The 14,591-nt window shown below is 41.1% G+C and overlaps 1 protein-coding gene across 1 annotated transcript in view; it reads left to right on the forward strand.

Moving 5' to 3' along the window:
* The first annotated feature begins 1,528 nt into the window (after window positions 1-1,528).
* fbn2b (fibrillin 2b) overlaps window positions 1,529-14,591 on the forward strand; it is a 70,138-nt gene continuing 57,075 nt past the window's right edge. The window contains exons 1-3 of the mRNA XM_062423929.1: window positions 1,529-1,707; window positions 9,159-9,241; window positions 9,363-9,464. Of these exons, the coding sequence (XP_062279913.1) occupies window positions 1,529-1,707; window positions 9,159-9,241; window positions 9,363-9,464 (364 nt within the window). The remainder of the gene's footprint in view (window positions 1,708-9,158; window positions 9,242-9,362; window positions 9,465-14,591) is intronic.

Here is a 14,591-nt window from a genome sequence, read left to right on the forward strand (position 1 = left end):
TCACTCTTAAACCTGTGGTCTGTAATGAGTTGGAGAAGAGAAAATAAACCTCACGGCTGTCCAATCCAGTTGGACTCTGAATGTTTTTCAATTTAATATACTCTAATGCAGTTAGGGCAGGCTTGTAAGACAATATAGGCAACATATGGGGTTCTCAAATCTCAAATAATTTGATTTAGAGAGCCAGGCCCTATAAATCACATATTCAGGAATAAGTGGAGTAATTTAATTTTGTGTCTTTATATGGTTTATTAATTGGTCGTTATTAACAGTTAAATGTCCCCACTTTTCCCTCTGATCGTGGATTGTGTGAAGGAGCGAGAACATTTTGAGGTAATTGATCATCTTTACATCACCATTTAACACTTACTTAGCTCTCCACCCCTGTCCTTCTAGTCAGTCTCTCTGGCTCCCTCTAGGCAGAAAGCTTTGATTTAGGGCAGTGATTCCCAATCCTTTTGGCTTTTGACCCATTAAATCAAAGCAACGTCTACATATGACCTCTTATCACAGGTTGCATATGACTGAACTGTGACAGACTGGTTCCCCTTTTTATATTTTGTCTTATTTTAATGATTTATGGGCCAGGATGAAGTATAACTATGCAGTTTTTTCCCTCAACAAAAAGCAAGAAGAAAGATGATTTATATAACAGAGACATATCTTTTTAATCATCACATTAACCAGATTTATCTTGCTACATTTTGGGGGTTCCTGACCGCAGGCTGGGAACCACTGGTATAGAAAATAGTAGGATGGATGATAGTCATTAGGCTTAACTCATTGCAGTTGTGTTGCAGTATAAAAATGTAGAGGCTTAAAAGTGGACTATTAAGACATTTTTCAATTTATAATGGCTTTCCCCTTTATAACATCTCTTGTAAAAACAATAAATATTAAATATTCTCCAGCACTTTATCTTTGACATTTAGCATGTCTCTCTCATCAGTTTATGACTTTTCCCTCTGTTATCTGTAGTCAGAACATACAGTATTTGGTGTCAGTGGGGTGATAAACCACTTATGAGACTTCTTTGAACTGCAGTATACTGAAAACAGATTGCTGGCGGTCAGGATTAAAGTATCTCTTTCATTTCCTTGCATGTTCCTCTTTGTTCACCCCCCAACTCATATGTTTTCTCTTCACTCAATGTAAGTATTAACACAAACAAATAAACAAACAAACAAAAAACATCCAATCAGTGAATGATTTCACTGCAAACCATTTAAGAGGAGACGTGTATGGAGTCCTGTTGGATGGTCTAGGCAGCATCACCTCATACTTGATTTGGCCTCTTGAATGAGCTGAACCCTCATTCTCAGTTTCCTCTATGTGTTTAATGTGTTTCTGAGCTTTCATATCCTTTCTTACCCGTTCCAGCCCTGATTCTGGAGTGCACACCAGGACTTGGTCCGGATCCTGGTGTAGATCCCTGTGCTCAGCCTGGGACCATACGGTGAACAGAGAGTCAGAAAGAGTGAGCGCTAATACAGGGGTGCTTTGGTTGGAGGGATAGCCAGACTGACCAATGGGATCAGGGAAGCTGGCTCAGGTGCTGCTGGGATGGGTGGCGGTGTGTTCTGCGGCGGTCCATGTGGTGTGTGGTCAAACTGGGAATGGACCGTACCAAGCTAACCGCTTCACCGGCACTGTGGACCAGAGAGAGGCGCAACGGGTTCGACGCCGTGGCCAGGAGACACTGAGAGGGTAAGGATGAGAGCTCTCTGTGTGTGAATCCACTGTGTTTTTTAAACTGCTATTAAATGGAAAATATCAAATGAGCAGCAATACATTATACAATTTGGTATTACCTCTGTTCATATTGTATTGTAGCATTACTGTACAGCTGCATTAACTTTGGTTTTGCATACACAATTCAGAACTTTAGTAGATGTATCTGGAGAAGGTTTAAAATATAAATGACTTTCCCCTCTCTGCTTTCCTGGCAGCTCTCTTTCAACTGCTGTGCTTTCTGGGCTGAGGCCAAGCTTGCCTTATACCAAATTATGCTGCTGAATACTACCACATTGTTTTCTCGAAAACAGCACATGTTCGACCTTAACAGGCTGCTTGCCACACTGAAATCTCCCAGTGTACTTACAGCAAATTGACTTTTTCATGGGAAAGGGAGGAAAAGGCAGCTTTCTATACATCTCATATAGGGATGATGAGTGAAAAGCATGACCCAGATTCCTGTGAGCGTATAAACTAAGCTGGAGAAAGTAGTTCAGGACTGCTGTGGGGAGATTGCTGGCCCTGTTGTTTTAAGTTGAGGCGGCAAATGGGAAAATTGTGTGTGTGTGTGTGTGTGTGTGTGTGTGTGTGTGTGTACAGAGGGGTACATATGAACATACATGTATGCTTGTGCATGTTTTTAAAGGTGTTGTTTATTTGACTGTCTGTATTTGGGGAGTATCCGGTGAAATTAACTACAGAGATCACATCACCTCTCACCAGCTGCAACTCCCCTCCAGTCCCCCTCCCCTCTCCTGCAATCCAACTCTTTCACTTTTTAACTTTTTTACCTAAACAACATGAATCTGGGTGTGGGGATATTAGTCAGTGTAGCAAAGAGTTTTTACTGTACATTTCGCCACTTCTTGAAAAACAAAGGATGTTTTGTTGGGGCCTGTTTTCAGTGTCTGCATCAGTTATTCCAATCAGACTCCCATCTGTCCCAGCTTACGGTTCCCCCCAGTGCCAAGCCACAGGAAATGAGGTATTCGTATCACCCGAGGGGGGTATGAAAAGGGGCATTTGTTTCACTGCTGTAGGTGACAAAGCAGCAGAAGAAATTATGGAGCACAGGAAAAGTATGAAAGAAAGATAACACATGAGGAAATTAGAGATGAGAAGAAGAAGAAATTGAGGTAGATGATGGGAGAGATAGAGAGAAATATCTAAACTCCATGCAGAAATTCAGTGATCTATGATAAGTGGTGGCGTAGTAACAGTGTAGGCTAAAGCTCATTAAGCTGGTGTTTTCTCTGAAAATATATTCAGTAAGGGTTCTCGCTGCATAATAGAAATGGATTTGTGTGCCCTGTCATTCATTTTGGATAATATAGAAGGCAATGGCCCATTGTAAATAAAGGAAATTGTCCTCTTTCTTCATATAGTAAAGCCAGATATATTTTTAAAGGAGACGTTTTATATAAAAAAATTTAACCAAACAGTTTATTCCTTTGACATTTCCACTTTTATGCATATGGCACAGTTTTTAGCCGTTATGGCAGAGTTGTCCTTTTTGGCACATCACAAGTAGTCCTTGAACCACAACTGAGACAATTGGCATTGATTTAGAAACATTAACAGAACAATAATTCACATTCACAGTTTGTCTATCAGACAGAGAGTGACCAAAAGAAAGACTGCAGACCTTGCTCAATCGCATATTATTCCCATTGAATGGTGTGCGGTTTCATGAGAACAAGTAACAAAAGCCTGCAGACTTTTTCCACTAAATTGGTAAGCTCTGGAAACACTATTGTTTTAGGAATGAAATGCTCATGCAATGACAGTTTTGTGTACTGAAATAAAAAGGTGATGAGATTACACAGCATCTTTGAAACTCAGGCTATGTTAAGTCTGCAAAGCTTTGTTTGCATGCTGGGCTTCATGCCAGCATCAGTACCGCAAACCAGAGTTATTTGACAAAAGGCTTGACATCTTTTTGATTATTTTTTATTGGATATCTAGGTGTTGCCTGGTAACCGTCATTTGAATTATTCCCAAAACTATAAAACACCTCCTATGTGCTGCAGAAAGCTGGCCAAAGCAAATAAGCCTAATGTGTTGAATTTATTTTCAGTTACTGTTTGAGTTGTTGGCTGACAACGATCATAGTTCATCTGAAGTCGGTTAAAATCCATCTTCTCTATGTGAGCATGTTTCATTGAACCACCTGTGGAAGGAAGTCACATTTCTAATGAATACTTTCTGGCTGTTGATGAGCCTTTGTGTAGTGTAGGCCGAATCAGTCTTACACGGGAGTTGTTGAAATTTACAACAACCCACTATAATACATGCAAACCCTGCCCGTGTCTTAATGCTTTCATCAAAGACTTGCACCAATCATAGTGGACTGTCAGTAACTCTGTATGGGGCTTGCAGATTCTCCTTGTGGGAGACGGGGGGAGGTTTGTTTAATGATGGTCATTATACTGGCCTTGGGCTGAGGTGCAGTGTTTATTTGCTGGCTAGAGCTCCATATCCCCTGGTCTGTCTCTGGTATCGTTGGGTCTGACTCTGATTTATTGGCCCTCACAGTACACTGCATCCTGGCATCAGTCCTCTCAACGGCGGTATCTGATCGGACCTTAGGCTGGCTGTCTGATTGGCTGGTGGCCGTTACTTGATGGGTGATTGACCGTCTGGCTGGGAAAACGAGACAGGGAAAGTGTGAGACAGAGACAGAAAGTTTTTGCTTCATGCTTTCAAATGCTATACCAACCAAAAGAGTCGAATATTTATAGTTTAATAAAATCTGTAGTATGTTAGACTTGAAGAATCCAGCCAAGTTTTTTTTTTTTTTTTGCTGCCACACACTTTATTAACTTAGCCCAGCTTGGCCCAGCTTTACCCTGCCCTGCTGAGGAGAGACGCCTTGGATGCTGGTTAACTTGGCAGACAGTCAGCCCCAAAAGCAGAGAATTAGGATAATGTCAATACCACCCCAATGGCCTGGATGGGGTCCTCTATATGGAGACCCATGAGAGTCTACCTTGGCATATTCCTATTTGAATGATAGTAAAAGAATTTCCCTATCTTGGATGTTACAGGACAAACCTTATTACCTCAGATCTACAGTATCTAAGTATTTTAAGGACGGGAAAAAAGACCCACAAAACGTTTCAGAAGAATTTATATTTGGGATGAGTGAACGATTGCCAGTTTCCCTTTCTGTTTTATGTGTATTACGTTGCTTTTTAAGTTTTTATTTGTCTGCATTTCATGCTTACGCGCACACTAAGACTGAGCAATAAAGAGGATTATTTGGGACAGCTGATAGAGACGAGGTCTCTAAATAAAGTGGTGTTTAACGTAGAACAGTATGAAAAGCCATCATTTAGCCATCAATTTACTCCCAACATTTGAGACTTAAATACACTCACTTAAAGACATTCAGAGCTGTATTTGATTTATTTTATTTATTACTGAAATATGACTCATAATTTAATCACAAACAAAATTAGCTTTGCCACAAATGATCTGGGTTAACAAGGATCTTGGATGATGACATTAATTTTTATGGAAACAGATCAATAATCAAATATCTCCTCTGGGGTTTGTGTGGTAGACCACAATTGAAGTTGTTGTGCTATAGACCTTAATTTCTTCATCACAGCACACACACATTACCAAAAAACAGCATTTAGTGATGTACTGTAGATTTTGTAAGTGTCCTTTTTTTGTTCCAACAACCTCTTCTTCCTTTTATTCTGTCTTTTAATTATTTAGTGTCATAATAAGTTGCATCTGCCATTGCAATTTCTTTTCATCTTTACTTTCTTTTTATACATTTTTTCATTCATTGCTTTCTTAACTGCTCCAATTGTGACTGATTTGATAATGACTTTCCGACAAACTGATTGCTTGTTTACTCATGGGCAAATTAAGTGCAGAACTTTAAAGGGTTTTTCTGTAGTGGTACTGTTATTAGTTTTGAGTACTTCTTCCACCACTGTCTCCCTCATCACCATGTGGTTTTGGTTCTTTTTCTATATGCTACATTCCTCTATCATCTCCACTCATAGATCTGATAGGAGAGAAACAGGTCCAGGTGTTGCTATAGGCATCAATACATAAGAGCTTTTCCCGCAAGGGGGGGGGGTCAGAGATCAGGCAGGTGACCTTTGACCTATGACCATCACACTGACACACACATACACGGACACCTGACCTGGAGCCCTGGCAACTGTGAACTTCTGGTCTTTGTCTTTATGGAAACAAACTGTCCATAGTCATTTTCTATGCCTGTCTAGCGCTGCCCTTCCTTGTAGGTCAGTGGAGGCCGGCGGCTCTGGACTGCCTTAACTTTTGACCCTTTGGATTCCTACACGTGGAGTTAGACCCTCAGGCTATGGCCTCATAACGTGTTGATTTGGTACTTTCTAATTTTGTAACTCTAACTCTTTACTAAAAACCTAAACAAATGCCAAAAGCTCAATGCTTTATAAAAGTTGAACGAAATTCATCCTAAGGTTTAATACTGTATGTAGTCTTATTTGATTATTTTTGCTCATTTGGCCGTTTCCACATCCAAAAATCCCTATGAGACCCCGCCGCCTTCGACTTTGAACTCTGGTTACAGTATAATTTTTTTATTTTATTCTTCATATTTCCCTTCAGATGATGTGGCAGCCATCTTCCTTTTATTACAATTAATGGCAGTTAATGAGCAATCCACGGGCCGGGAGGCAACTTCAAAGGCTGCGACATGGCCACAGAAGAGTTAATCTCCTTTAGATTGTGCCCTGAGAACAGTAGGACATTTCAATATTGAGGAAAACCCCTGGGGCTTAAACTCCATTTTTTTTATGCCTGTCTTTCATTCTGTTTTACTTCAGTTTGTCCTCTAAAGCCTCTTCTCTGTGAGAGACCAGGCACTGACCTGGAGAGAGAGAGAGAGAGAGAGAGAGAGAGAGAGAGAGAGAGAGAGAGAGAGAGAGAGAGAGAGAGAGAGAGAGAGAGAGAGAGAGAGAGAGGGGGAAGAATAACAGACTAGAACACCTCAGGGTCAGGCCCATATAATCCTTCATATATTAACATCCCCCAGGTCTGTAACAGTGAAAAAATCGTAAATGCTTTGTGGAGAAAAAGATCAGGAAAAAAGTTTGATTCACTGCTCATTAAGTGTTGGAATGCTGATGTCTCGCTCTATGCATTGATGAAGTTTTTTCGAGTTCTTGTTCTGTTGGTGTGTTTGCCCCAGATATTCAACCCCCACCAAGGGTTTTATGCTGCTCTCTCTCTTGTTTCCATATCTGTTTTCCGCTCCCACTGCACCTCCTGCTTCCTCCTCTTCTCAACATAAACTTGTTTTGCTTTCCCTCCCACTGATCCCCTGTTCCTTTCCCACCACCCAATCCTCTCTCTCTTCACACTTTCTCTCTAATACCAACCCTCATGTTTGTGCAAATGTCTAAAAGAATCCAAAGCTTCTGCCTTTCTCCCCTTCCACTTTTATTTTTATCTTCCCTCTTTATGTCACTGCTAATTCTACCTACATAAATATCTCTCGTCTGCCTGCCCACCTGTTTGTCTGTCTTTCTGTTCCCTGTGCCATCTGGTAATGTGGTTGGAGGTGTGCTCTGCTCTCCATCCATCAGAGATTCAAACCCCAGCTGTCATCTCCCTGGTGACAGCCGGGGGATACCATGGATACTGTCTGGTGAGGAAAAGAGGAAGGTCATCTGTTTCACGCAGGAGGAACACGAGAAGTCAATCAGAGATACCTCTTAATTTGGGATTTCAGTGGTGGACCTCTAATATACTGGTTTCAACTGGATGTCCAACTAAAAGCTTTACATTTCTGTTGCAGTTTGCTTTTATATATAAATAGTTGTAAAATTGTGTCTGTGGCTGTGATGGGAACTTCATGAAGTTAAAAAACAGTAACCCTGATGACATCAGCTTGAGTTAAACTTGAGACAATTTTTTTATAGAAATCCTTCAATATAAATTAAGGACATGGAGTTTAAAAGATGATGGTATTTAACAGACAGTGAAGGTCTTATGAAATATGCTAATGAGTTGCATTATGGGAAATGTAAGATCTAGTGTTGTGCTCGACTCATACTAGGAACTAAAAGTCAGAATATCTCAGTCTCTGCTGAACATTACTTTAAAAAAAATCTGTCCCACAACTTTATGGAAGTGTAATAGTATTTTCCTTGAGTATACTAAAGGCCTTAACAGCTTGATGAGTTGTTGTCTAATTGTACTAGCCCTTGGTTAGCATCTAAAAACATTGGGTAATCTAGTGTTACTTTAAACAGTCATAAATTATGTCCTGGGGGCAGAAATTGTCTAGAAAGATGTGATCCCTGTCGCAAATGACTTTACCATGAGCATCTGGATCAGGCTTTATCCCAATATACCAAGCTGCGGTCCCTCAATTCTTAGTCATGCCATCAGCAAATGCAAACAACTAACCACCAACACAGATGACCACAGATATACCCGTCATTATACGCTTTGAAAGGTCACTAAGGATATCATTAGTTCAACCACACAGTTGGAATCCTTTCAGCTTGTTAAACAACTTTATGCAGCAATTTCACTCAAGTGCACACACACACACGCACACACACACACACACACACACACACACACACACACACACACACACACACACACACACACACACACACACACACACACACACACACACACACACACACACACACACTCTTCCTTACGGTACATTTTTTGGGCTAAATATTGATGCACGTTATGAATTTCAGTCCATTTTTAAATAGACAGAGTTTTAAGTAGGTGTGTAACTATTCATGGATGATACAAACTGAAGTGTTCTTCCCATTAGCTTGTAAGGCAGATGCAGACCTCCAACCCATTGCATGTTTATGTGTGTCTTTGTGCATGTGTGAGCAGATCCAGTCACCTCTAGATGTGGTTTAGCCATTTTCTCAGAGAAAAGCTTTGTGGCTAACCTGTCAGGCCAATCAAGCGCTCCATAAGCTGTGATGACTCTTACATCTGTCAGACAGGGTCAAAGTTTGTTGTAGGCTCTCCACCAGTAAGAATCAGAGCTGACCGAGCGGTGGGCAGTGATGGGGAGCAGCATTGGATATGTGCCAGAGAACAGGGCAGCCAGGCATGGAATTTGGGAGAAAGGAGAACTTTATACATCCGGTCCTTCCAAGTTTACACTCAGACTTGGATGAAAACAAAATGGTACTCCCCATGTTGTAGGCTCTTCTCATTTCCTTCCCTCGCCTACCCTCTCTGAGAATACCTCCATCCATCACTTGAGAAGGCTTTGTATAAAAGCTTGTTTTGTTTATAGGCCATGAAAGTCTTGGGCAGCTCAGAAAATAACTCATAACCATGTATATTTGTTTAGGGATTTGACTGAAATATGTTTGGGAGGTCTGGGCGAGTAGTGAGTTTGTTCTTCTCTTTGTCTTTGTCAGGCCCAATGTGTGTGGCTCTCGCTTCCATTCATACTGCTGTCCAGGCTGGAAAACTCTGCCAGGAGGGAACCAGTGTATTGTTCGTAAGTTCCTTCATCCTTAAATCCTCTTTAATACGATACCACAAAGCCCAGTGAAAAAAGAACAAATAGACATGGGATAATTCTGTTGATGTCATTATCACTCTCCTCTTCCTCTCTTCAGCAATTTGCAGGAATTCATGTGGCGATGGCTTCTGCTCCAGACCCAACATGTGTACCTGTTCAAATGGTCAACTCTCTCCCAGCTGTGGTGCAGGAGCAGGAGGTCAGTAACAATCCCACTCATCACACACACAGTGGCTCCAGCACTATCAAACACCAATATCAAGTTGCATTTGATCCATTACGTTAATTTAGCAGACAATTTTCTCCAAAGCAACCATTTCCTACACACATCAGGAGCAATTTGGGTTTCATTGTCTTTTACATGTGGAAAGGTGGGCAAAGCATTAAACCATCAACCCTACTAGACCTGAAACAATTAGTCGATAGGTCAGTCAACGGAATAATAATCAGTAACCATTTTATCTTGAAGCAAAAATACCAAACATGCCCCAGTTCTGGCTTTAAAAATTGTATAGATTTGTTGCTTTTATGTCTTATGTGAAATTACATTTAATGTTTTCAGGCTCTGGTATAAAAAAAAAAGAAAAAAGAAAAAAAAACGGATAATATAACCTTAGGCTTTACTCAAGTTATGATGGGCATTTTTCTAGTATTTTCTGACATTTTATAGACCTATGTTTACTCAATTAATTGAGAAAATAATTTGTAGATTAATTGGTAATTAAAATAATCCATAGCTGCCACCCCAAAACCTATGCCATTATGTAAATGTATTTACATAACCTTTCTCTGTCCAATGGTAACTAAAAAAACAGCTCTAAATAGCATGTCAGTTTTAATGACATTTTGCATATCACGTCTCTGCATTTTAAGCTTTTTGTGTGTCATTTAACACCATTGGCTAGGTTTAGGCACAAAAATCACTTGGTTAGGGTTAGGGAAAGATCATGGTTTGAGTTAATATAATCAGTAAAATGTGTCTCGCTGTTTCCCATTGTTTCCAGTCTTTGTGCTACTGGCTGAAGTCTTATATTTCATATAGAATGGGACCAATCTTCTCAACTAAGTTGAGGCTGCTGAGGCAGCAGGGTGGCGTGGTTGTACAGCTTTCCTTTAGCTTCAGAGTGGAGCTTTTTGCCGGTAAACATCTGATTGCTTAGTCTACATGACAATTGGCAAAATAGTCCAGTAGATTGTTGTTGTAATAGTATGTCAAGGAATAGTGTATTCCTATTATTTCTTCACTCAATTTTGTGACCCTGCTATTCCTGATTTTACCCAAACTATTGAAAAATGGTATTGCCTGTTACACTGAGCAGTTTCAGTTTCTACTCTTGCAATTGCTAAACTATTTCCCAAATTTAATGACCCCACCCTTCTCTCATGGGAGCCAGAATCTTACTGTAGCCAATGTAATAGTAGTGTACGGAGTTCCAGGCCTGCGCTAAAGCCTGCAGGTCACAGGGTTTGTCAAGATTAAAGCAGAGAGTCTGGCTGCTTGAGCTCAGTCTGCTGGGCTTAGTTACAAACCACTTAGGATGTGTGTGTGTGTGTGGAGTGGAGTGAGGTGTTTTACCGCACATGCAGAGTGTGTGAAATCATTTCTTGGTGAGATTAGTGCAGTGTGTGTACAGGGTTTAAATATGAAGTTAATATGTGTAGGACATGCTGAAAAACATTGTTTTAACCACCACTTTGGGAGCATGCCAAGTATGTGTCGATGTATTAAGTAGCATGCAATGTGTTCAGCTTCACTGCTTTAGTAGGCCAAAGTCAGCTCGTCAGTCACGCCTGGCCCCTGCCAGACCCTTTGCACATGCTCACATTCCATTAAGTCCACTAACACACACATTTTCACATGCATAACTGCAGACACAGACAGACAAACAGATATCCATTGAGACTCATTCAGACAGACAGACAGACAGACAGACAGACAGACAGACAGACAGACAGACAGACAGACAGACAGACAGATAGACAGACAGACAGACAGACAGACAGACAGACAGACAGACAGACAGACAGACAGACAAACTGATGCTCACTTTGTGAGCACCAGTTTGCTTATTACACCCAGAGGTGTAATAAGTAAAGACGACCCTTAGAGGAAGGGCATGGGTGCAGAAAAACAGCCTCTGAAATGTATGGGAGGATACGCAATGATCCCCTGCAGGGCTTTGGCAAGAGCTATGAAGTCATGTTCATTTAGGGGAAGAAAGTGAAGTGATAAATTAGAGTGAGTGGTTAGCTGAGATGGACTGAACTGATCGCCACACTGTGATTCTCATCTTTCCTCAGCTGGGATTTATTTTGGCTTTTCTACAAGTTTACAGGCAGTGAAGGGGCTGGAGAGGAAGCCACTGAGGTTGGTTTAATCAGAGACAACTTTATTGTTTACGATTAATAGATGGGAAATATGTTTTAATGGTCTGTTAGAGCCCTGAGTATCAATGCAAACGACCTTCCTCTGGCCCCTTAGGCAGCTTTAATGACAGTTAGAGGTCAAATAGCTTTATGACCTGAGATAAACTTACACCTCATCAGTTTACTGAATGTTGTGGAGTGACCCTAAGTAATCATGGAGGTTACTATTAGCACTTAGCAACATCCTCTATTAATTATCGATCTTAAAAATGAAGGTATAACCCCTCTAACCTATGTTTCCAATTGTCTGAGACCCATTTATTTGGATTTTAATTCTCACAGAGCCATTCTCACTGCGTTAGGGGTAGGTATTTAACAAATTAAAAAAGTTTATAATTGTTTACACAACATTATCTGTCTCAGAGGCTTTAGGCACACTCCTAATTGTAGATCTTGTCTTCCCAAATGTGCTATCTCCCAAATTCTGCCATTGGAGAGAGTCCACCATTTAACAGGATAATTCAGTGCAGTTGGAAACAAATTGCAGTTCCATGGAGATCTGTTTGGAAACGTCAATTTCCTCTGCCATAATTATACAGCCTGTTTCTAGCACCCTGGTTCACTGGGTTATAGATAGCATCTTTATTTATTGCATCTTGCCTGTGGAATGCAGAGGTTTAAATAAATCAACGACACATTTTGCAACTTTCTGCATATAATCACATGTCTGCTATTATTGTTGTGTCCAGACAGATGGTCGTCTATGATTCTTTTTAATGACTCTTCCTGGAATCGTCACTGGTTTGCCAGTGAACAATACAAGCATGTGTTTCCATGGATAGCCTGAAAGGCTTTTTCAAAACTTTTTTTAACCGATTTTAAGTAATAGAAAAGTAAAATCTTTACAAAAGCCAAAATGGCTTTGCAACTGCATGAGTAACTCTTACTGAAAACCTGGTGTTACACATCAGTTCCCAGACAACAAGAGTTCAGGCTGTAAGTCACCTTGTAATAAACTCACTAACAGCAGAGCAGCTGTGCTGAGGATCGTGTAGGGTCATCTTTATAACCTTGTCTTCCCATAACCATAATTATGAAATCATTACCACTGACGTTCTCACCCTAATGCTGAGAAACAGCTGTCTTTTGACTGACAGGCCTCCATTGGCTATTGAAAAGGGGCATTCGTGAACCCTGGGAAAGCAGAGAAGGTCCATTTTAATTAGAAGCCATGCCCTTACCACAAAGTTCATCTTTGCCGACTGCAAAGTAATGCCCTATCTTTTTGTATGAAGTTTATAAGCAAATAAATTGCTCTAATTTACCCAGAAATGTGATAATAGGTGTGATTTACAGAGTTAGCTCCACTGAAAACACGACTGGACTGTGAGTTTCCCAGAATGGAAAGAAATCTTTGCATTTGACTCTCAACCTGACTTGACAACATATCAAGCAGCTTTGTATTTCACTGCATCACCCATCAATACTTAAACTGAGTCTGACTTGTCACTGGTCCTTGTGGTGTGTGTAAATCAGGACAAAACACAACTATAAAGCTCCTCAGTTTTCCATCAGACACACATGTGCTTACACACACACACTCATACACTCAGCACACAAACTGGGACTTCCTGTGTTTCGCAGCCTCTCGTAAAAAACACCCAGATGTGAGCAGCTCACCAACGACACTACCAGAATATAGAGGTGCATTGTGATGCCGCAAAGCTACACCCAACCTCTTTTCTCAAGAGACTCAGACTGAGACTGCGAGTCAAGAGACTCACACACACACACACGCATATCCCCCAACCCTGTTGCCCTGCACCATACAGTCTATGCTCTGCACGTGCAGCTTTCCAGGCACGGCTCATTGGGGCAAACCATCTTTCTCCACCTGCTTGGAATGAAGTGCCATGAGGAGGGGGAAGCGAGAGGCGAAGTTAGCCAGTGAGATAATCTCCTTCTGTCTCCAAATGTGCTTGTTTGCTTCCTTCTCCTCCTCCTCCTCTTCCCTCTCCTATCTAGTTCCTGTGACAAAGAAAACATGACAGTAACTGACTCTGTGACCGGTACCCGCATACCAATCCATCTCGTCAGCGCCTGTCCCATCTTCCTCTATTGCTGAGGGCAGAGAGTTCAGTCAATATGAAGGGAACTGACAGAAGCGCTTACTGCTGAATCTCCTGTCCCACTAGTCGTAGCCAAAGTCTTTCCCCATACTTCCTTGACCTATTTAGAAACATTTTTTGTGGGGTGGGGGGAACTGAAAGATGGAGTAGTTTACCCAAGTTGCCCTCAGCTTTAGGGGAGTCTGAGGTGCAACACACTGGAGCGATTTCCTCCACGGTTTGTTCCACAGGAGGGAAAACAGTAATCACTCACTGCGATCATTATTCATGTTTCCAAGCTGAGGTTGAAACCTGAGAGGAAGACCTGACCCATCTCTCGTGAGACTGAATGAGAGGAAAGGAGAGGAAAGGAGAGAAAAAGAGAGACAGTACACTAGTACACTAACCTAGAAACCCAGCCTTCTCCTGAGTCCCAAAACTATTTGCTTTAATTCATCACCAGATACAATCCAGACAAAAAGTAGATTCTGCCAGATCTGTACATACAGTCAGCCAAGTGTTGCACATAAGAAAGTTAACTGGAACTCCTCCTCGACTTCAGAGGTATTAAATATATGGAAAGAATGAAAGAATTGTTGAATTAGAATTATGTCTTACATTTACTGAAACTAAGCAAAGTCTCCATCCAAGATCCATGCTATTTGACTCATGTAACTGAATGAGGCATGTATGTATGTAAGAGAGGCATGTATGATCACAATGAAAAGCTACCTAAGAGTGTATTCACTCATCATGACAAACACAAGTCATATTTAGTGTGTTTGGGTACAGTCAGAAATGAATGGGTGGATTAAAGTGGCTGAAGGCCTCCTGTTGGCAAGTGTGCAAAC

Source organism: Scomber scombrus, chromosome 8 (assembly GCF_963691925.1).
Source record: "Scomber scombrus chromosome 8, fScoSco1.1, whole genome shotgun sequence".
Classification (NCBI taxonomy): domain Eukaryota; kingdom Metazoa; phylum Chordata; class Actinopteri; order Scombriformes; family Scombridae; genus Scomber; species Scomber scombrus.